The following is a 25,430-nucleotide window of genomic DNA, read 5'->3' as shown; positions in this document are numbered from 1 at the left end:
GAGAATATAGTAGAAGTATTTGAAAAATTAGCAGAGGACACTACCACTACAAGTGACACTAGCAGTGAAGCTACAATTCTGTTGCAAAATGTACTAACTTTTAGTTTCATAACTTCAGTTCATTTCTGGTATGAAATCTTAAGGAGGAATGATCGTGTGCAGCTAAGATTACAAGATCCTAGACTGAATTTTAGAGAAGCGTTCCATGATCTTGAATCATTAACGACTGAACTAGTCGAAATTCGAGACAAGCTCTGTGAAGAGGCAATCGAAAAAGCGAAGTTTCTTTGTGAAAAATGGGATAATGATACAACAATGCGTGTAAGAAGACGACGCAAAATGCCCGAAGAATTGGCTCGAGATGTTGGTCTTTCAGCAGAAAGTGAAATTTCTCGCGTTAGGAAAAGCGTTCTTGATCGTCTCCAACAAGAAATATGTACACGATAAAGTGATCTTAATTTCAAATTTGGATTTCTACTAGACTTTGAAAATTTATTAAACGAGGATAATGTTGATAACGACCTTGAAAAAAATTGCAAACATTTGAGTGAATTTTATAATACAGATTTCAATGGAATAGAACTCTTTATCGAAATATGTGACTGCAAAATGTTACTCCGCAGTAGAAAAGAAATTGAACCCAAAACTCCATTAGAATTTCTTACTTTTATAATCTAGTATGGAGAAGATGTTTTTCCAAACCTGAGAGTGGCACTTCAAATACTTCTGACTATCACAGTATCAATTGTTAGCTGCAAACGTTCATTCAGCAAATTAAAATTAATTTTGACATATCTACGACCAACGATGGGACAAGATCGCCTAAGTGACCTAGCATCTTTAAGTGTGGAAGGAGAAAAATTTGAAATTATCACCTTTGATGATATTATTAATAAATTTGCTTCATCAAAAGTAAGGAAAATTTATACATAGTATTTAGTTTTATAAATGTATTATAATCATACTATTGTTAAAAATACGTATCTCCTTAGAGATAATAAATATTTACTTTTTATTGTTTTAAAACTGCGTGTTTTTAAAATATTTCTTTATAAATATATAAAATAAATAATAGGTATCTTTTGAACTAATTCTAGATGATTATATACATATTTATTGATTTGCGAGTATATTTTACGTATAATATTATATGGTTTTCGAGTAGGGGGGGGCGCTAAAAAGGTATTGTGCCCCGGGCGCGAGTTAAGCTCACTACGCCACTGCCGCAGCTTACACCATCACAAGATCTCGAACTGTTCACGCCTACTAATGCAGAAGAAGACCTCATGTCCCTTGACTGGAAGGATATTAGAGAGCGCCTCATGTCCCTTGACTGGAAGGATATTAGAGAGCGCCTCATGTCCCTTGACTGGAAGGATATTAGAGAGCGCCTCATGTCCCTTGACTGGAAGGATATCAGAGAGCGCCTCATGTCCCTTGACTGGAAGGATATTAGAGAGCGCCTCATGTCCCTTGACTGGAAGGATATTAGAGAGCGCCTCATGTCCCTTGACTGGAAGGATATTAGAGAGCGCCTCATGTCCCTTGACTGGAAGGATTAGAGAGCGATTCTTCAAGTTAAAGTCTCGCTATAAAAGAGAAGATATTAAAACAGGAAAATCAAGACCAAAGCAAGGAAAATTCCAACATTCAAATTGTAACATCAAACAAAATCTCCAGCAGTACCTCCGTTTTACCACCCTATCAGCCAATTTTTTGTTGTTGTTGCTGTTAATTTACGTCGCACTAGAGCTGCACAATGGGCAATTGGCGACGGTCTGGGAAACATCCCTCAGGATGATTCGAAGACATGCCATCACAATTTTGATCCTCTGCAGAAGGGATGGCACCCCCGTTTCGGTAGCCCGACGACCTGCATGCGAAGTCGAGCACTTTACGGAGGAACAGTTTAACGAGGACCAATACCGCACACCCTCGGTCCCTACGCAGACTGATCCAAGTGGTCACCCACCCGCACACTGGCAGAAGCCAGTGATGCTTCACTTCGGTGATCTGCTGGGAACAGTGTCTTAACGATCAGTCCACTGCGGGACCCCTATCAGTCAAAAGAGGAAAGTGCAGACGTAGAAATTGTAACATCAAACAAACTCTCCAGTAGTCCCTCCCTTTTACGATCCTGCCAAGAATCAGGCGGTACGAATGGTCCCTTAGTTAGATGTTCTTTTTTTTTCACTTGAGATTTGTCCCATTGGCCACAGAAATGCCAGAACTGCTACTCCCTTCTCGTTACCCAGTGGGCACCTGCGGCGAAGCCACGGCGGTGGAGCAGAGTCGCTCACGTCACACAACCGCAAACCCGTTTATAGGGTGAGTCACATTCACACAATGAAGAAAGGACATAGAACACAGAGAGGGAAAGAAACATCCCTGCCCTGAGCAGGATTCGAACCCGTGACCAATGGCTCGGCATTCAGACACGCTAACCACTCGGCCACCTGGTCAGCCCTTAGTCAGATGTAAGAAATAGAATTATATCTTGTGTACTGCAATATTTTCTTGCGCGAAGGGCGGTATGTTTCAATTTCTAGGATCACCAATTGTGTGATTGTTTGGAAACACCATGCATGAATCGCATCCACTTGCGGTCACGAATCACATAAAGTGAGAATCGTCCCTTTGCGACCGACTTTTTTGCGCACGATAAAATATCATGCGAATAAACACCACATTGGTGAGATGTGTTCATTTTCAGTAAAATCATAAATCAGGTCTCATTCATATGCAAATTTTTAGTGGTAAAGAAGGAAAAATTCTTTATTGAAAATTTATCGTTCTACAATGCATGTGATTCAGAAAAGAACCAAAATAGTAAATTTTTCGCCGGCTTTCGTAGTCGTGTGAAATGTTTCCAATTGCGAAATTCGCATTTACTGAATCGGATGCAGTAAACTGGTAGGTTAACTTGCGAACTAGAAAGACTTGTCAGTTTCTAATCTGTATGCGATTTCATTGTATATTCGAAAAGGTTTTCCTCCAGTGAAGATGGACCCTTAGAGCAGCTTATAGTGGAGCTTTCATGACATAAAAACTACGCTAGTACATTTGTATTTAACTTAAACGTTTTAGTTCGTAAACTAAATTTAAAGATCTGATTGTTTGTGTTGAGGTGAAATACGGTATCATATGCTTATAGTACGGTTATTTATTCGAACGCATTGTGGAGTAAATGATTTAAACGAGTTTTTGTAAGGCGCAGCAAATTTTATACACATTTGTTTTCCATTTATTTTTTACTGTGGTCAACATGGAGAACTTTTTGGGAAAAGTAGTTATGCCGGGCGATAAACTGTTTGATTTGAGTGCAGCTGAAACTAATAAAAAAATTGTTTTCGGACCTGGTTTAAGACGAGAAGATGATACGATAATGGCAATTAAATGTGGTGTTTTAAAGCAAAATACTTCAAAAATATATTATATTGAAAGTCACCAAATGAGGGTAAATTTTTCTCTGGTGGATTTAAAGTCTACGTTTACGTATTGAATTTACATATATCTATTGTTTATTCCTTTTTATGTATCCTAATATAAATTTTAATTGGAGTTTTTTTATTGTATGAAAACTCTATGAATCTTAAAACAAATTTCCTGTTTTGTTGTTATATTTTGTGAGTATGTTTGAAATGTGATTGGGGAATATTTTCGTATCATGACCTGTCGCGCAAATGACAATCGCCAAGGTGCTGAATTGATTTTGAACTTGCAAATGTTTTTAATAAAAACATGTAAATGTTCTGTAATGTTTTTTTTTTAGTGACCAAGACTTGGCGATTGTCAATAAGAATTCAATAGATATTTGGTTAGAGGTGCCGCAAACTTATATTTTTGAGAGGGAAGAGAATTTTCATTTTGCAGAGTGAAATTTCGAATCTAACCAAATTGTTAATAAATCGGTAATTCTTAAGTTTTAATGAAAACAAAATATTTTGTCGCTAATATTTTCACAATATGTTGATTTTCCAGTGATGTATTCAGGGGTCTGTTTAGGCCAAATTTACTACCGTTTAGTGGTATCTTCACCACTAAACGGTATTTATACCGTTATAACCACTAAACGGTATAAATACCGTTTAGTGGTTATAACGGTAGAATACTTTTTCTAAAAATTTTATTTTTGTATACCGTAATAAACAATAAATTCATATTTTTACCATATTTTTGTGTTAATTTTTTAATATAATTTTTAATTTTCGCAAATTATGTCTAAATTTTCACAAAATAAGGTACCTCTAAAAAACCCAAAAAAGACCCCTGGTATTACTTATTTAAGGACTTCATACTTAATTATTCTAGCTGCGATTAGTCAATGGATAATATATTGAACTGTTGTGAAGAACTAGGGTTCAATTTCCAGTGCTCCAATCAACTTCAGATTGACGGGTACAAGTTAATCTGAGGAGTAAATGCTGTCTGTGCAGAATGTTATCCACATTGCCATAGCAATCAGCAATTGCCACACTGTCGAGCCATAACATTCATGAACCCTCTGACAGATGAAACACTCGTAAGAGCGCTTTATCTATACTTAAGTCTTTAATTGATGAATCATTTGATAAATAGAACCTTGACTTGAGTTACAAATAATTTAGTAATCAGTAAGTCTTGTCCAGGGTTGGGTTTTTGCCGTCAAAAACTGGTTTTTGACATGACAGTGGTAAAAACCGTGTTTTTACCGGTAAAAACTTTCAAAAACCTACTGTTTTCTTAAATTTATGGCATATAGCGGACAATATATTATTTTCACATAAATGCCCTTATAAATGAATGCCGTAAATGATTGCTATTGATTTTGCAACTATAAACATGTATTCTTATAGAAGGATATACATTCATACAGTAATATTGTAATATGCTTATTGAAAATAGTGATACTTACTTTTATCATTATAGCTTGTTTTGCAAATGATTCAAAATTTTGCACTTCTTAATTGTTAGAAATAAACAAACAAACAAAAAAGCTTGGAACTATTAATAAATTCAAGAACTAAAAAGAATAATTTAAAATTTGGCATTTCTTAAATATTAGAAATAAGCTAAAATAAACTTTCAAAACTTGTAAGTACTAACAAACTCTAAGTCAAGAATTGCTGCTATTTCGTCAAGTTAAAAGCTTTTATTCAGTTGAAAAAGCATATTAAGCAAAACTTAATTAAAAACAAAATTACATGTTCAGTAGTCGGGGTCACCGTACCGAAGCATACGATAGCAAGTGACTAATTTTGCGCATTTTTCTTTGCCCAGTCACTTTCTGAGTTTAGTATGGATGAGTCCAAAATTCGAGAAGATTCTGTCAATGGAAGCCTGTCATTGAGGATAATGATAACAAAAGGTTATTGCAATGTTGCAAGGAAACTCTAAAAGCATTTCCCAGGCTTTTTCATGTCTCATTTCTGTGTAAAATATTAAAAACAAAAATGATAAGAAAAGTTTATTTTATGAGGCTTTCTTTTTATGTGTACACGTGTTTCTCAAAGCAAGATTTTATGAATGAAAGTAATCAATCTTGACATTCTTCAGTAATGTAATATGCCAAACAAAGTGATGCTTGGAAATGTTGAAAATTTTGCTTAGTATCCTAATATTTTACTTCAAATAGTTTGTTTTGATATAAACATGTTGAGAAAATGCAAGAATCTATTCTTAAATATCTTTTAACAACTTTTTTTCTAAATTTATTGCCCAAAAATTTATTAATTTTAAATTATAAGCAGTTAAACTCAAATAAAAATACAGTTTTACCAAAACTATGGGTTTTTGACATTTTTGACAGAGGGTTTTTTGACATGACGATAAAAACCATGGTAATAACCGGTAAAAACCGTCATGTGTCAAAAACTTGCCAACCCTGGTCTTGTCGAATGCCGGATAGAAATAAAATAAGTAGAACGAGAATCATGCTATAAAATGAAAATATAGTTTTATTAGTTAAAAGTTTTAACTAATAAAAAACTAATCAAGAATTGATTACAAATAAAGAATTTGCTGAACTTATTTTAAATATATTTATTTGCTGGATTTAAAAAATAGACAGTAATAATGTCAGGGGTCTGTCTAGGTTTTTTTTAAAGCTTTGTGAAAATTCCGACTTTGTAAAATTTAAAAATTATATTAAAAAATCAACGCAAAATATGGTAAAATAAGAAAATATTTTCAAAACTAATTAAATATTTTTTTAAATATGTTAAAAGTATTTTGTGAAACTGCCGTTTTTCCTTAAATTGAATTTGTGAAAGTACCGTTAACGGCAGTAAATTTGACCTGGACAGACCCCTGTAAGTAGATACAAATATAGTAAATGTGACATTACACTTAATTTTTCCTGTAAATATACATAATGATTCAATAAATAAAATAAAACCAGCATATAACCAGATGAAATAATAATTTTTTTTAAAAATACTATTGATAATTCACAGTTGAATTATTTATTACTTTTCTCATAACATCAATGGGATTTCGTAGGAGCCTTTTACCAATTTAATGGATGCAGATATAATTTATATTGGCGAAAAGTTCTTAATGTTTTCTTTTACAATTTCTAGAGGGCTCTGTTTTTTGCTTGCTGTCGCTCACATATCCCCGAAAATTATAACATAGTTATTTCTGAACGAACTTCTCATTCTTTTCTCCCCAGTTTTATTTAATATGCCAATTTTTATGTCTTAGTATTTTTTTTACATTTCATAATTACAATAAACTCCATGGGCTCTACTATTTATTGTTCCCCAATCTGTGGAACTTCATAATTTAATTACTCTAAATAAATTAAAAATTTAAACAAAGTTAGACCCATTGATCATAGTTTCAATTGTGTTTTCGAAGTAAAATTAGAGAAAAGGAATTTTTCATAAATATTCTGAATAGTAAACATTTCTGGAAGGTCAGAGCAACTTTACATGTCGGCAACCCTGTGTGTAGTCATCAAAAAATATATTCTTTAGGGGCAGAATTCATAGAAATTTTTCTTTTGAAAGGAAGAAGATAACTTATCCTATGGTCATCTGTATATATACTTTTTGTTCTAAATACAAAGAGTTAAATTCTAAGAAGTTAATGCTACTCCTTTTTCTCGTTTCTGTATTGATTTTAAATATGGATAAAGATATTTTGAATTTTTCCTTTTTTTCATGTTATATTGCTCACTTAAACAACAAAGAAATGTATTTCCCTATAAAAGATAGTAACAATTTTTGCAAAAGTAGTTATAACTAGTAGTTTTTAGCTCATTATAAACACACAATATTTGTATCTTCAATCATTTTGACTGAAGCTTGGAAACTTGTAACAGTGACCTTGACTGTATTTATACATTTTATCTAAAGAAATTTCATTTTTTTTCTCATTCTGTTTTTTACACCATTTGTTTGCATTGTTAAATTGTTTACATTGCATAATCTCAAAATATTTTAAATGGTTTTCATTGTTATTGTTGTTTAATTACAGTATGTTCCTAGTCGTGGAGAAAGTGTAATTGGAGTTGTGCTAAAGAAAGGAGGAGATGAAGCTATGGTTGATATAGGATGCAGTGAACCAGCAGTTGTTGATTTACTGAGTTTTGAAGGAGCAACTAAAAGAAATAAACCACAGCTAAAGGTTAATTTTGATTATTATTTTATTGTTGATTTGATTTTTAATAAAACACATACTATCACATTATAAAGATTTTACAAGGGAGTACTCCCTTTTCTGGTTGTGCTCTCAAATCCCCATTACTGTTTTTGTTCTTCCTTTCAGATTTCTTCACAGTTTGAGCTTGTTTCAGTCACTCACCTGATACCTCTGTGTTTTAGACTATATTTATTTTTATTCTTTCAAAATGAAATTCTGAAAATATGTGTTTACCTGTATCGGGGTCGCATTCCCCCTAAAATTCCTAAAAGTATGTGCAAACCCTAAAATTCCTAAAAATCTGATAAAATTTTGTTGGTGTTCCTAAAAAATTAGAGTTATAGGCTAAATATAAATAAAAAAAGCAATAATCTTAAATATAAGAATTTAACTACATTAATTAAAAGTGTTTTAATTTTGCCGCATGGGAATTCTGATCCTGAGAGAGGTTTTTCGATAAATAAAGCAATGCTTAATGTGAGTCACCATGAGAATACTATTATGTCTCTTAAACTAATCAAAGATACCATTCGAAATTATGGAGGATTGTTGAAGATCACTACAACACTATTGAGGGCAGTAAAAGAATCTCACAAATCATATCAAGAATATTTTAGAAAAATGATCATGATTAATTTGTTTTTCTCTAACTTCTAATATAAATTGCTGATTTGAAATCTAATAATATCACACAATAGTTTTTCTTAATAAAGTAAGGTAAAGGGTAATAATAAAGTTTTGATTAAGAAGGTAAAAATTAAATAAAAATCCAAGTTGGTGTTAATTTATTTTTTCTCTTGATTTATTCTCACTTTTGCCTGTTCCTGAATTATGTACTTAATTTCTGATAGGTAATATGTAAAGTTGAAATTTCATTTTTACACTTTAGAGATTTCATTCTTGACTTAATAAATTTCAGAGCTTTATTTTATGGCTTGCAATTATTTATGATATGTGTGGATAAATTGTAATAATCTTCTGTTATGTAATAAACTACCGTGTGATCTGTTTTTATCCTAGCAAAATCATATATTACCCCTAAAATTTACCTAAAATTTTTTGAAAAAAGTTCCTAAAATTACCCTAAAATTTTAAAAAACTTTGCTGTTTCCCCTGGTGTATATTCTCAAATTTCTCTGTATTTGTTAAAGAAATTTAAAGAAAAAAAAATTGGTTATAAAATAACCACTGATGGCAAAAATACTTCTCTTATTCCTCAATAGATGGTGCTAATGCCAGTACTGAAGTATTTTGAGTGTTAATTGTTTAAGTCGAGCTATGATGGCTTAGGGGATAGAGCGTTCCCCTTCCAGTGAGGTAAACCCAGGTCCGAATCTCAATGATAACTGCATTCCGCATCCAGCTTGCACCGACCGCAGTGCTGGCATGAAATATCCTCAGTGATAGATGGATCACGGGTTACAGCCAGGGTTTGAAAAAACCCGGGGATTTTTGAAAAAACCCAACCCGCCTGGGTTTTATTGAAAAAACCCGGGGAAAATTGGGTTTTATCTGAAAAAACCCGGGGAAAATTGGGTTTTTTCATTTAGTGCTCATAAATTTTACTGTGAAAATATTTTTATTTATTAAATAGTATTGTATAAGTAAACACTAAAATTTCATCTGACTTTTACCTGTAATAAAATTAAACTGGAATAAATATTTAATGGTCTTCAATGTTTTTATAATACGATTAATAGAAAGTGAAATTAAAATTATGTATAATTATAAAGAGTATCAGTTACTTGTCCCTTTTTTCAAATATTTAGATAAATATATGCATTTTAACTTTATAGTTTCAAAAAACAAATTAATCTTAAAATTATTAAAAAGCATATATAAAAAGTTATAGCTCATTTTTTTAAAATCAGATAATAAAACTTTAAATTTGTTTATTGTTGTTTAATGTATCACTTAATAAATTTTTGTTTGTTTGATTTCAATATTTTTAAACATGATTAAAAGAAACAAAATAAATTGTATTCAAATGAAATCTTAAAAATATTTAAAAAATCTTAAAAGTAATATTTTAATTTTTAACTGTTTTTTAATTGTGATAAACTTTCTCCAAATAGTTAAAAATTGTCAGCAGATGTTAAGAGTTCACTTAAAAAAAAGGTCAATTTTTTCCTTTATTATTATTATCATACAACAGATTCAAAGTGTCTACATTTCTCTCTTAGATGGCAATACACTTTTACGAGTTTTGTAGCTTTATCTATTCCTAATCTATTTCGAAGTTTACTCTGCACCAAACCGAAAGTTGAAAAGTGTCTTTCGATAGAGACAGAAAATGCTGGTGCTGAGTGCAAAGAAAAAAGAATTGACAGAAATTTTGTGGAAGCTAGGAATTTTATTTATTTACTTATTTATTTATTTTTTTGCCATAATTTTCCACTATTTTTTGATGAAAACTGTTCAATAACAATGTCAAGCATCATTGATTTTGGAAAGTATTCAGGATCGGAAATTTTGGATGCCATAACACGTGGCAGAAATTCTGGATGATGCTTAGAAAGACAGCTTTCTGCTAATTGGTCTTGTTTATCATTTAAAAATTGTCCCCTTGTTTCGGGATCCAGGATGCATATGCTGATAAATGATGTGGCTGAACAGCCTGATCTTTTAACAAAATGTTTATGGGATTCTAATTCATAACACGATAGTAAGTTAATTCATATTTCAACAGGTTCTGAAATTGAAATGTTTTCTGGTTGAAGCTTTTTTAAAGCTTCAGAAACAATTGATATCTGTTTTTCCCAATTGATAGTTTATTGGTAAAGCCCAACATTATTTAATTTTTTTGACATATAAAATTGTTCAAGAACAATCTCTTCATATTTATGGTAATTATTGGCAAAAGTTTTTACGCGCTCACAATATGAATTCCACCTAGTATCATTGGTCATCAAGCAGTTTTTTTCATTTGCCCATCCATGTGCTTGATGCACATTTCTAAAATATTTGTTAACTTCAACGATATGTCCAATGATAGTATTAGGAGATACTTCTTTTTGAACCAAATTTAAAAAAAAAAACAATTTGTGAAAAAAACCACCAAGTGGGTTTTTTCAAAGTGGGCCCACTTGGGGAACCCTGGTTATATGTATTTTATATTAAGTTTAAATGGCGCATTATCACTAATACATATTTGAATCTTCTTTATTTTTAAGTACATTACGTTTCATAATTTTTTAACTCAAGAATTATAAAATATAAATGCAGTAATATAAAAGGAACAAGTTTATTAATCTTTTTGTTTTCACACACATTTATTTACTATTTTTATTAAACATATGGATATTACCCATTATAAAATTATAATCTGTAAATATTTATAATCAGTAAAAACTAAAATTTCATTATTGAGTTAAATAATTGAGTTAAATAAAAAACTGAAATAAATATTTAATGGTCTTACATGTTTCTATAATAAGATTAATAGAAAGTGAAATTAAAACTACGTATAATTATAAAGAGTATCAGTTACTTGTCCCATTTGTTTTCAAATAATTAACCCTAGAAAAGGATTTCATTTTTAGATAAATAATTTTAAAAAGTTCTATAAAAAGTTTTAGCTTTTTTTTCTTCTTAAGCTAGAAAATAAAACTGTTTAAATTTGTTAATGTATCACTTGGTAAAAAAAGAAAAAAAATGTTTCTTTTCAATTTTTTTTAATATATTATATTATTATATTACCTGTATGTATTATATTACCTGTTTATTAATATATAAAGCATGCAACTATAGTTGAAAAATTGATGTTTTCAGACTATATTATTTAAATTTTTATTTGATTTAATATCATTAAAATATTACTTTTTTGAAAAAACCCACTTGAAGTTTTCAATAGCACCTACTATAAAAATTATATGAATATTTGAGTTTCTTTTACTTTACTAATATTAAAAACTTAATCATATAAATCATGCAACTCTATTTGACAAATTTATGCTGCACAATAAATTATATAAAAATAAATGTGAAACAATAAGTTCTAGTAAAAAAAAAAAAAATGTTTTTTTGAAAAAACCCACTTATCGTTCCAAGTGGGTTTTTTCAAGGTGGGCCCACCCAATAAAACCCGGGCGGGTTTTTTCAAAGTGGGCCCACTTGGCGAACCCTGGTTACAGCCCCCTTGTTGTTAGGCTAACTGGGGAAAGTTTCTGTGTTTTCCTCTCCATGTAACTCAAATACGGGTTTTATCTATCAAAAAATCCTCCACAAAGGCAAATTTCTCCCAGTACTTCGTCTTCTGGATTGGGTTCAAAATTACAAGGCTACAAAGTTGAACACCAGTAGTCGTAAACCTAAAATTGGATCGATTAGTAAAATCTCCATTATTTTATTTCTTCAATGTTAACAGGTATGCAACTGATACATTCTGTAAAACCTTTGATTTATCTAAACATTTCATTCAATATATACATTCCAATTCTGTTATGCATTTCACTACTACATGGAAACTAATTTTGTAACAAATAATTCCTACAATTTTTCTTTATACACAATAATTAATTTAAGTGCTTGGAGTCTCAGTCCAGTTTTAAGTTCTTTAAGCCAACATAAGCTAGTTAAAAGTATAAAAACCAACAAGATAACAGGAAAGTGAAATAACAAAGCATGTCAATTTTTGTAGATAACATGCACTTTTCTCTTGTGTTGAAAATGAAGAATCATCACACAAAAATATAGCTTTAAATTAATATTGAACATGCAAGCATATCTTAATAATGTAATTAAAACCTAAACATTGAAGAGCTCTTTTATATGAATTGTTTGCCTTTAACCTTTAATTTCAGCCCTACTTATAGCTCAGTTTCTTTCAGCTTTACATTGCTCCTGCTAAAAAAGAAATTCAATTATTTTTTTTTAACAATCTATGCATTAAGTGTTTAATTTTTATATTATATAGAATTTGAAATTATATGAAATTATACTTCTAAATTACATGAAATTATACTTCTAAAATACTAGCCAAAATAAAATTTTTGCTTGCAACTCTTTTAGTGAAAAATATAGTCAATTTTTGAAAAAGTTATCGGATGTAACATAAGGAACATTTTGGTAACCAAAACCATGAAAGAATATTTTAAAAAATGAAAAAGTGAAACATGTTTATTGCTAAAAACATTAATATTAGTTTAAAAAGAGATTTAGTGGTTTCAATGTTATCCACATATTACAATACGAAATATATTAGAATATTCTGACATAAGTGTTCCCATACTTTTAAGACTTTGGAATCTTGCTGAGCATTCTTCACTGTTTAATTTCTCCAACATCTGAGTCTATGTTGTACATCGGAGGACGTGTGGTATCGGTCCTCGTTAAACTGTTCTATCGTAAAGTGCTGGTTGTTGGGCTACCAAAGCAGGGGGGCCATCCCCTCTCCAGAGGCTCAAAATTGCGATGGCGTGCCTTCGGATCATCCTCAAAGATGTTTCCCAGGATGTTGCCAATAGCGCATTGTGCAGCTCTAGTGCGACATAAATAAAGTATCTACCTTCCCGAGTCAATGTTAGTGAAATGAACATAATAGTGAATTTTGCTTTTTCCACCGACACAATATCCACTTGTTTATTGAAGGGATTTGGGTTTCCAAATAGCAAATATTTCTTTGGAAAGCAAATCCAAGACCTCAAAGCATGCAGAGATGTTAAGAAATTTATTGATATAGTCTTACTGTGATGCACATCTTTACATATTTAATCGATCTTTCTCTTAAAATCGGAAACTACTGCTTCCCATTTTTAATACATTTTATATCGGTCAATGAACAGCCGACCCAATTTCTTTTTAGTTTACAACTACTAATGTTCAATTCCATAGCCTTGTAATTTTAAACTCAATCCAGGAGACAAGAGAATTCCTGAATCAAGTATAGGGAGAGATTTGCCTTTGTGGAAAACTTTTTGATGTAACTAACCCACAGTTGCGTTACACTGAGAGGAAAATATGCCTCGATTAGCCTGATTGCAAGGGGACTGTACCCCATGATCCGTCTACCATTGAGGATAATTTTACATCAGCAGTGTGTCAGTGCAAACCGGATGGTGAATTCATATCGACCAGCCATCGCCGGGATCGAACCCCGGTTCACCTCATTGGAAGGTGAACGCTCTATTCCATGAGCCATCACGGCGTTTTTAAGATATTTATAAACGGAAAACTCCTGACTCTGAGAAAAATATGGCAGTATGATTTGAAACTCAGCATATCAAACAGAACCCAAAATTTCCTCGTCAGCCCTCAATATTCAGTCACCAATGGCAGGCTGACAAATGGACATTTTACATCCTAATATTATTTTTGATTTAATTACTAATCCTTATTTTTTAGATCAAGTGGCTGGGTGGCGCAATTGGTTTGTTGTCGACCTTCTGAGCCCAAGACTGCGGGTTCGATCCCCGGCCCAGACACCGGATTTTCGGGATGCAGAAAATCCTCAGCGGCCATGTCGTATGATTATGTGGCATGTAAAAGATCCCTGGAGTGCCTTATTGGCTCTTGGCAATTCCGGCAAAATTAAATTCCTAGTGCGCAAATCCAAATAGAGTCTCGGTGCTGCCATGTAGTGTGGCAGAAACTAGACGTCCAAATTAACATGACCAACGATATCTCACCCATTGTGGTGGTCCTGAAAGAGTGGATACCACCTCTGGAGAACGCACTAGGTCTGCTCATCGGCAAGACCGATTGTGCAGCTCATTGGAAATCAAAAATAATAAAAAAAAAATTTTAGATCAAAAAATAAGGAATCCCTGTCTTTATCCCCAAAAAAAACCTTCATCTCTTTTTCTCTTTCAGAAAAGATATATTTTTTGAAAAAAATTTTAATTTATGATGTCAATTAAATCTGTTAATATCTTATTTGACATTGTTATGGAAAGTAATAAAATATTTAATTCTTTTACCCTAGAAAAATTGTAATCAAATCTAAAGTAACAGAAAAGCATAGCTACAGGTTCCCTTACTTAATCAGCACTATAACTAAGTGTAGGCCAAAGCATAATTTGCATTCTCCAAACACAGATTTTAACGTTCCTCTATCTTTCTCAACACATTGCGTCTAGCCTTTGTATTTGTATGGCTGACCTCTTCTTGTTCTAACCAATGTTGTTTTGTTGTTCTTTGTTATTCTTGCTCTTGAAAATGTTGTTTTCTCGGGGTTGGAATCTTTACATCAAGAGATAATAACAGCCAGCTAATTCTGTATGATTTAATTACTCTAAAAATGTTTAGGTAGTCTATATTTACTGTATACTTCTTGATTATACATTATTCTATGGATGTTACATAGTGTGTAGTGTTTTTAAAAACTGCTTAAAGGTACTTATTTTCAATTTTCGTTTTAAAAAGCCTTTATGGGTTCTTTTTTCATTTGGTGTTTTTAAAAAGTGCTTAATTTTCCCTTTTTGAAACTGAGGTTTTTTCTTCCTTTCAAGCGCCTAATTTCACATTGTTTTATTCAACATTTTTACAATTCATTCAACCACAATCCATTTCAGCGTACCGTCCTTCCACAGCGTATGAAAGTGCCGATCATTTTGCAGGTTTGATTAAATACTTGCGAGTCCGCGTGTGCGTATAGTGAGCTGGATTCGGTGAGATTATTGCACTCTCATGTGAGACTCTGCTGCATTTTGCAAGATATTCTCAATTTCAAGTTTCATTTTTCACTCTCTGAAATCAAACCAAAAAATTTCTTGATCATTTTTTAATGACTAATATAATCAAGAAAAGAGTTCTTTGTCAAAACTAGTTATTTTATCATGATCATGTAAAGTCTTTGAAAATTATTTTGCATTTTGTTAATGTATATAGTGCTTAAAAATATTTTTTAGTGCTTAAAAAATACTTAAAAGGTGCTTATTTTTTGTTGAAAGATTTTGCTTTCATGATCCATTAAATGGAGCAGAGAATTTTTTTCTTCTTTAGATTGAATTAATGCCCAGCTTTCATATTATTATGAATTGGTATTAATATTAATAATATCAGAAGTTGCTTGTAATAAATATTTAAACGAAATTTATATTTTAGTTCTAAAAGAACTGTATTTAACAATTTAATTTTTATTATTTTGAATGTTATTCATTGTCCCATAATTTTGTATATTTAAAATGAGAATTATAACATTATTGACATTTGAATGTTATTCATTGTCCCATAATTTTGTATATTTAAAATGAGAATTATAACTTGTTATTTTACTGCAAATTGTTTTTTTGATTTTTCATAAAAGTGTTTCAGTAACTCATAAAAATTCCTTAATGTTGTCAGAAATTAAATCAAGGTAAAAAACTGTTTTAAGTAGAGTTAGAAACTGTTGATGTAGTGCAAGAATTTTTAAAGTTAGGTAATCTTAAAAGCCTTTTTTTTTTACAACTTTGTTTTGCAAACCCTATATTAACCCTAGACAATTCACATCGTTTTGAAGAATACTGGCTATTTTAACAAGTAGTTTTGCGCACTTATGAAATATGAGCATTTTTGAAATAAAAAAAAACATGTTAATAAATTTATATGGTATTCATAAATAAAAAGAGTTTTAAACTAGAGTGTATAATGCTTTCTTTAATTAATTTTATTTATTGAGATGGGTACATTTATTTTCTCGAAACCTGAGCCCCAAATGGAAGATTTTATTTTGTGGTTCGCTTCTTTATTTAGTTAGTTTCAATAATTTGATTTCATTTAAAGTGTACCACAAAATTTTGTTTGAATTAGTATGATGAACAAGATGGAAAAGGTGAAAATAAATGCTTGTTAATGATTTTCGGATCTGAGAAGTAAGATATTTTCAATTGAGGAAAAGTAATTAAATTTTCTAAAAATTGTTTAGTTATCTAAGTGGAAAGTAACTGATAAATTGATAAGAAATACAGATTGTTTTGCTTACAGACTTAGAAATTGAAGGGTTAGGTTCAAGAACAAAGTAATTCATAACCTTATTTACATATTTTTCTTACAACAGATCATTGTAATAACAATATCCATGCTAACAGATTTAGGAATTGAAGGGTCTGGCTTAAGAACAAAGTGAGTCCAGGTTCATGAATCTGAGAATCTACATTATTGACAACAACCAAGGTGTTTGATTATACACATGAGCCTAGTTTTTGCATGTTAATCAAAGCAGCTATATTAATTGTAGTCAAAAGAGCATTATAGTAGAAAATTACGCTGACCTGATTCTTACGCCTAGCCCCATAAATAATATAAGTTTAACAAAAATCTAATATTTTGTGAAATTTGTTTTAATATTTATTGTCTTTATATATTTGCGTGAAAAGAACGTTTATATTTTTAGACTGGTGACATACTGTTTGCAAAAATATTGACTGCTTGTAAAGATATGGAACCAGAACTTGTTTGCGTAGATAGCTATGGAAAAAGTGTTGGTTTTGGTGTACTTCCAGATGATGGATTTATGTTTCAAATTCCATTAGAATATGCCAGAAGGTAATAAAATTAAATTCTTAGCAAAATATTAATTAAATGTTGAATTTATTAGCATAATTAATTTAAGTATAATCTCAATTACAGTCATTTATAATTTAATATTGGAGATTAGGTTTTCTTTCTAATTTGCCTATGCTTGTGTGACATTTGCTTCATCATCAATTGTTACTTTACATCAAGAAAACTTGTCAGTGTCATTTAAGCTTTAGAGTTCTTGCCTTGTTCTGAACTTTCAGGTGATTGCTTTCCTACATCAAAAAAATGGTTTTACTTCAGTTATTCATTAAAGAAATGGGGAGTAACAGGGATATTTCAGTACGATTTTACCAAAGGGCTCTACACTTAAAGTGCTCAGCTACATGTTGATTCAAGAAGTATAGTATTTTGATTTTTAAACGATAAGAGAACATTGCAAAATAAAACTTTATTTAAAATTTATGAGTGTTTCTAATAGGAAAATTATTAAAATACTTATTTTTAGCCATAGCAGCTGAATTTCTCAAGCAGCATTAACTTCAAAAAGCCGGATTTTGTTTTTGCTCCCAAACATTTTCAGTTAGATAATAATACTATAGAAATTTTGCTTACAAGAGAGGTCGTAAAAAGGATTAAAATTTCTATTGAAAATTTAAAATTTATGTAATTTTGTAACATTTCTATTGAAACAGGACCATTAAAAAGCATGGGTGAAATCATAGGAGGAGATAAAAATTTGCACAACTGCTGCCCCTGGATTAAAATGTGACGCTTCAAAGTTTTAGGTTATTTCTATTAAGATTAAAAAATAATGAGTAGAAAGACAATGTATGGCAGGATGATCCAACTCATAGCTGAAGTTCTATCCCAACTGATGTTAATTTTTAAATTTTATTTATGAAAAATTTGTTAGTATTACATCCTGCTAAAAAATGTGTTTCTTATATTTAAAGTATAATTGTTGAAAAAAACTGCTTTTATAATTTAATAATGATTTAAACATTTATTTATTAATTTCAAGTGGAGAATTCTGTTTATTAGCTGAATAAGAAATTTCTTTTTTTTTTTTTAAAGTATTTATTGTTCAAAATTTAAATTGTTTTTAAAGTCAAAATTCTTACTGCAATAAAAAACAATAATTTCATTACAAAAATCTAAGAATTCTTTTTTCTCTTAATTACATTTTAATTAAAACTTCCTCCTCAATAATTTATTCTTTTGAATAAATTTTTTTTTCATTGTAAAAATGAAGAACTTTATAAAATTTAAGAATGCTTTTTTGTCAATTTATATTTATATTTCTGAAAAAAAAAACGTCCTTAAATAAGTATTTTTCAGGAAGAGAACTTTATATATATATATATATATATATATATATATATATATATATATATATATATATATATATATATATATATATATATATATATATATATAACGTCGTTGCCGAGTGGAAGGATTAAAACAGGTCATAGGTCGGGAAGGAGGGTACAAAATTTATTTATTAATTATTAGACAAGAGCAGTCATGAGAATGAGTAAAAGTGCACACGAAAAGCTGCGCTCCTTGGTTATATGTTAGGGAAAATCTTGCAAAGTAAAATCCGTAAAATGTCTTAATTTAGGGAAAGAGGGAAATCTTAGTAGTTGCTATTGGTTTATGAAATAGATCGAACGTTTCCCACACAAGAGCAAAGGGAAAAATGTCCTGCTCTTAATTAAATGCATACTTGAGCCAAAAATAGATTTAAGAACAGGATGTGGCTTTTAAAAGTGTGAGAAAGTATTTCAAATAGAATAATTAATTAGGAAGAAGTTTTATAGCAGAGAAACTAACACAAAAAGATTAATTGAAGCTTTTTATGTTACATCCCCCCTCGCCAAAAATGTTTAGTTAGAATCCCAAAATTTTGAAATTATCCATTTGCAAAATCTTCCCTATGGTAGAAGTACAAATAAAATAACCAAATTTGTAATGGTAACAATATATAAAAGTAATATAAATTATATAACATTTACATATGTTCTCACTGTAAAAATTTTAGCACAATCAAAAATCTGTAGTAGCATTATCAGCAATTTTAAAATTTTCATTTTCAACAGTTTTTTTCTTCTGAATTAACAGCTTTTTCAATTTCAAAAGTATTTTGTTTAAAGATCACAACACAGCTTTTTCACTATAAGAATTCTTCATAAAACACTATTTAAGTTAACTCTTCAATCAAGAAGACAAAAATTTATAAACATTTGTTAAAAATGTGTAATTTGAAATGTAAAACACAAAAAACATTTTTACATGAAAAATTTCAATCTGGAATTAGACTTGAGTATTGTTTACCTTGTTTGAAAAAAAAATTAAAAAAAATGACACAGCAGTTGTTATTCTGAAGTCCTACACTTCAGTATTGTTTTCATTTCACTTTATTTCTTATTTACCTTACATATTTATCACTTTAATAGCTAATTATCCGAAAAAAATTTCTTTTTTTTTTCTTTATGTCCAAAATTTGCCTTCTGTAAAAATTTTTCCTTTCTTTTTCTCTCTTATTCTTCTATCTACTTTCTATATTTATTTATACTTTTTCTTTATTGGTATTTTTATTGCAATTATTAACCCGGATTTCAGGAAATATGTAAAGACAAATTGCTTTTATAATCAGAAAAGATGATCAGTCTTCTCAGATTTTACATTACAACCCGTTTAACACAATTTATCACTAATTGAAATCCAAAACAAAGCTTTCAAATATAATATGGTATTAAGGTAAATCAGTTTTTAATTTTTGACTGATCTAGCTATTTTCCTTATTTTTAATCTGAAGTGCAAGTTTGGTTTATTTGCAAATTACCTTTTCTTTTTCATTTATATCTTTCATTCTTCTTTTTGGACATAATTTTTTTTTTTTTTTAAATTTTAGCTCGGATATTTTTTTAAAGTAATTTTTGTGCAGAGATCTTAATTGGTAATTTAATTTGTCACAATTGTGTGTTAGAAAATTCAAATATTTTATTTCTATTTTAAACGTGTTTTTGAAGTGAATTTGGTTACTAATACTTTTCAATTTGTGTTTGATCATTTTCCTATCTGTATGCTGGAATTGTCACTCAGCAATAAGAGACTTTGTTTATTTATGGACAAAACTGAGCTATGAACTAATTACCAACGTTGAACTAAAGCATTAATGTCTGGTTTCACATTTTAATTCAAATTCTAAAAACAAATATTTTATTCATTTTTCCAAATTATTTGTGTGAGTTTTAACATTTCTTAATTTAATTTTTGCCACACCATAATTGCATTCATATATTAAAAGTGAATCTCAATAATTATTGCAGTTGCATTACGAAAGGAAATAAAATTTAAATGGCATTTTCATTTAAATCCTAATCACTGCAAAACAAAAACATAATTTCTACTACTCAAAAAATCATAGAAGCTGTAACACATAAAACAATATGAAAATAATTTCTCGAAACACTTTTCAATCAAATAAATCAATTAACTGAAAATAAATATTTAAAGAAATAAAAATTTCAACAGTAAATATTATCAATATATAAAAAGTAGTTTCACTTTGAAACATCAAATATGGGAAAAAATTAAAATCATAATCATTTAAGAAATTGATTTATGAGAAATGTAAAAAACTTTAACTCAAAGGATACCTGAAAAAGTTCGAATTAGTCCGAGATATTTTGAAAACCACAACAGAGATGGGAATGCTTTGAAATTCCGTAAACACAATTCCAAAACCAAAGACGTGAGCTGCTAGGGAATAAATTTGTTTCTTCGTTAAGATGAATCGTAAATTAACACCAATAGTGACGGAGAAATTGAAGCTTATTTTTCTTTTGAATGTCGAATATTTAAGTAGACCATCGTGGGTGTGAGAACAATTATTCATCGACGATAAGATCCAGCTCAGCACTTAAGAGTGGCAAAATCAACGCTTTCTCAAAGGGATAGTTTCAATAAAACATTTTAATTAACAGGAATTCGATGCAGTTTTTCTTTTTAGTCCAAGGCAGGAATTGAAGCTCAGCTTTCTAGTATTCTCAGGAACGTAGACAAAATATGCAGCATAGACATGGAAAACGGATGATCGTTTAGTTCCACTGTGCGTAGGTATAATTTATAATAAACTAAACTTTGATGATTGAAGAGATTATTTTTTTTTTTGATGAAGATACAGGATGAATTAATTATTGCCATAAGTTGAAGAAGAATTTGACTGCTTATTTACCAAATGTCCATTTGAATAAATGATTTGAAGTTATTCCATATTTTTGAAGTACCCTCTTCCGAAGTTGATTTATTTAATTTCAAATGAGATATTAAATATCTTTAATGTACCGTACGAACTGTACCCCTTCCCGACCGTTAAATCCTGTCGACTTATAACGTCGTTGCCGAGTGGAAGGATTAAAACAGGTCATAGGTCGGGAAGGAGGGTACAAAATTTATTTATTAATTATTAGACAAGAGCAGTCATGAGAATGAGTAAAAGTGCACACGAAAAGCTGCGCTCCTTGGTTATATGTTAGGGAAAATGTTGCAAAGTAAAATCCGTAAAATGTCTTAATTTAGGGAAAGAGGGAAATCTTAGTAGTTGCTATTGGTTTATGAAATAGATCGAACGTTTCCCACACAAGAGCAAAGGGAAAAATGTCCTGCTCTTAATTAAATGCATACTTGAGCCAAAAATAGATTTAAGAACAGGATGTGGCTTTTAAAAGTGTGAGAAAGTATTTCAAATAGAATAATTAATTAGGAAGAAGTTTTATAGCAGAGAAACTAACACAAAAAGATTAATTGAAGCTTTTTATGTTACATATATATAACAAAGAAAAATTATAGACATATGAAAAAAAGGGGGTGGGAAATAATAAGTAAAAAAAAAAAAAAAAAAAAAAAAAACAATATTTTATTTAAAAAAAAAAAAAAAAAAAAAAAAAAAAAGTGAAATGTTAATTAAAAAACCGGAAAAAAAAGATATAATCTTTTCTTCAGCCCACACGATTATATCCGCAAAACAGAGTGCTTTCTGATATTGTATCAATAAAGCCAAAGCAAAATATATTAATACAATAGTGTGAGGAGCACTCAAAAAAAATTTTTTTTTTTATAAAATAACTACGTAAAAATAGATCATAAAAAGTAAATATAACATGTAAAAACAGATAATAAAATAAAATAAAAAGAAAAAATAAAATAAAAATAAAAAACATTAAAAAGGGGGGACTATAAAGCGAGTAGCAAAATCATAACAACTTACTTGGACAGTTATTTTTCAAGAATGATTTAAAAATGTTTTCGCAGAAAGATTGCCAGATTACAAAATATGAAAACAAAAGGGTTCTAAAGTGTCGTTCTTACTGCACTGCTGAAGTGACTAACTAACTTATTTTAGCTAACTCTTAGCTAACTTATTTTTGCATTATTATGAAAAAAATTTTACTCTGAGTATTAAATTTGTTTTTAGATATATTGATGACTTAATTATCTTTAATTTCCAAGATTTTACTGTTTTATTGAGTGATATATACCCTGAGGAATTAATCTTACTTCGTAATCATGATGATAATATTAATTTCAATTTTTTGGATTTGGGTATTAGGAAAGTTGAAAATATCTGCTTTGTTGATTTATACGATAAAAGAAATGATTTTAATTTTAATATTAATAAACTAGTTACTTGGAATTCTAATGTTTCTAGGAGCATCTATTTAAATACCACTTTTAATGAAATGAACAGAATTAAAAGAATATGTAGTAATATTTATTTATCCAAAATACAAATCGATAAACTCTTTCAAAATCTGATAAAAAACAATGGATACCCAACTAATGTAATAAAATTTTATATAAAATCATTGAATTAATCGTATATTTTGGTGGATATATTTTCTAAACATTTTTTTGTTAATTTTTATGATTTTCCCATGTGCAAATCCATTTCAGGCCAAAATTCATTGCCAAAATTATTTACTAAATAATTTCTTTGTTAATTTATGTAATTTTTCCATGTGCAAATCCATTTCGGGCAAATCCGTGGCTATAATTATGTACTAAAATTTTTTCTTTCTTAATCTTTCCATGTGCAAATCCATTTCGGGCAAATCCGTGGTTAGAATTATTTACTAAAAATTCCTTTGCTAAATAATTTCCCTTGTTAATCTATACAGTTTTTCCATGTGCAAATCCATTTCGAGCAAATCCGTGGATAAATTGTTTGCTAAAAATTTCTTTATTAATTTATACAATTCCATGTGCAAATCCATTTCGGGCAAATCCGTGGTTAAAATTATCTGCTAAAATTTTTTCTTTGTTAATTTTTCCATGTGCAAATCCATTTCGGGCAAATCCGTGTTAAAAATTATCTATTAAAATTTTTTCTTTGATAATTTAAATAATTTTTCTATGTACTAATCCATATCGTGCAAATCCGCGGCTAAAATTATTTACAAAGCAGGCAATTTATGTTTCTCTTTTCTATTTTATATTTTTTCTTAAATAAACATCTATCTTCTAAAACTATTTATGATCAATTTTTAAAATTATCCAGTATAATATTACCTTGTGCACATCCATTTCGGGCCCATCCTTGGTAACTAACAAATCAAAACTCAGAATAACAAATCACTTCAGCAGTGCAGTAAGAACGACACTTTAGAACCCTTTTGTTACACTCGATTTGCGCTTTTGTTTTCATCTTTTGTTTTCATATTTTGTAATCTGGCAATCTTTCTGCGAAAACATTTTTAAATCATTCTTGAAAAATAACTGTCCAAGTAAGTTGTTATGATTTTGCTACTCGCTTTATAGTCCCCCCTTTTTAATGTTTTTTATTTTTATTTTATTTTTTCTTTTTATTTTATTTTATTATCTGTTTTTACATGTTATATTTACTTTTTATGATCTATTTTTACGTAGTTATTTTATAAAAAAAAAAAAAAATTTTTGAGTGCTCCTCACACTATTGTATTAATATATTTTGCTTTGGCTTTATTGATACAATATCAGAAAGCACTCTGTTTTGCGGATATAATCGTGTGGGCTGAAGAAAAGATTATATCTTTTTTTTCCGGCTTTTTTTCCGGTTTTTTAATTAACATTTCACTTTTTTTTTTTCTTTTTTTTTTTTTAAATAAAATATTGTTTGTTGTTTTTCTTAACTTTCTTAGTGTTTTCTTGTATTTATTTATTTATTATATATATATATATATATATATATATATATATTTGAAATAGATTAAAAGAATAACACTTCTTTTCCATCCTTATTCAATGATGTATTTTTATTCACAAAATCTAATATTTGATAAAATACCTAATACTAAAAAAAAAAAATCAAAATTTTTTGTTGAAAAATACCTTGGTATACATTAAATATGGTTTGGATTTACAGTGGAATTTTCTTGCATTATCTGGACAAGTTAGGGAAATTTTTTTCCCTGAAATTATTGGGTCCCCTATTGTGGTAACCAAATATATCAAAGTGTTAACATAACATGCCTTATATAATAGTGAATTGGAGTTGTATTTTTGTAGTGGTAGACACACTAAAATGGTTGAACTGAATTAAAAGTACACATCTAAATCTTAAACTAAAGCTCACACAATGATTTCTTTAACTTTAAATATATATTAAATAGAAAACATTAAGCTGGTTCAGGTTTAGCTAGATTGCCTCAGTTCTCATTTTCTCTTTATAAATGAATGGGGCTGTATTTTAGATTCTTTTAAATGAAGCTTTTTTATTTTTCAGACTGTTACTACCCGATTCTCCAATTCTGAAGCGTTTGGGGCAAAGTCTCACTTTTGAAGTTTGTGTAGGATTGAATGGAAGGATATGGATTAAGTCGACTTCTGTTCAGAAGACATTAGTTTTAGTTCAAGCAATTAAAGTGTTAGAACATGCTACTGCTGATCAAATTGAAATGATGTGTGAAGGCATGTCCTCTGTAAATCTACACTAAATTGAACAGAAGTTATTTTTGTAAATAAAAATCTTTTATGTACATTGCAATCTTTGTCTTATGTTGTTAATTTTCTCATTATAACATCCTAATTTTACTATCATCCTTGCATATTCATCTACTATTATCCTTATTTTACAAATTTACGATGGATTTTATGATTTTTCTTATAATATCCTAATTGTATCATTATCTTTATATTTTAATCTATGTTTTATTTATCCGTGTTAGTGATTTATTTCATTTGTTAATTTGTGTTATCACACTGATAGATAATTATTTAATCTGATTAAGGCTAAAATTTTTAATTTTGAGGTGTTTCCAGAGATGCCAGCTTTATCCGGACAATGGATAAATATTTTCAAGTGGTAGTCTTTTAATGTA

General features: G+C 29.5%; 1 protein-coding gene across 1 annotated transcript; it reads left to right on the top strand.

Annotated features, from left to right (window-relative positions):
• The first annotated feature begins 3,090 nt into the window (after positions 1 to 3,090).
• Rrp40 (exosome complex component Rrp40) lies at positions 3,091 to 25,096 on the top strand. Its single transcript, XM_087164523.1, has 4 exons — positions 3,091 to 3,457; positions 7,462 to 7,611; positions 16,940 to 17,091; positions 24,836 to 25,096. Exons 1-4 carry the CDS (start codon positions 3,266 to 3,268, stop codon positions 25,044 to 25,046), a joined length of 705 nt encoding a protein of 234 aa, XP_087020649.1. The 5' UTR covers positions 3,091 to 3,265; the 3' UTR covers positions 25,047 to 25,096.
• Positions 25,097 to 25,430: the final 334 nt, after the last annotated feature.

This window comes from Parasteatoda tepidariorum, chromosome 5, assembly GCF_982258835.1.
Source record: "Parasteatoda tepidariorum strain Cologne lab strain chromosome 5, Ptep-v5.0, whole genome shotgun sequence".
In the NCBI taxonomy this organism is placed as follows: domain Eukaryota; kingdom Metazoa; phylum Arthropoda; class Arachnida; order Araneae; family Theridiidae; genus Parasteatoda; species Parasteatoda tepidariorum.
The sequence above is the reverse complement of the archived record's forward strand: the minus strand, read 5'-3'. Positions and strand labels throughout refer to the sequence as shown.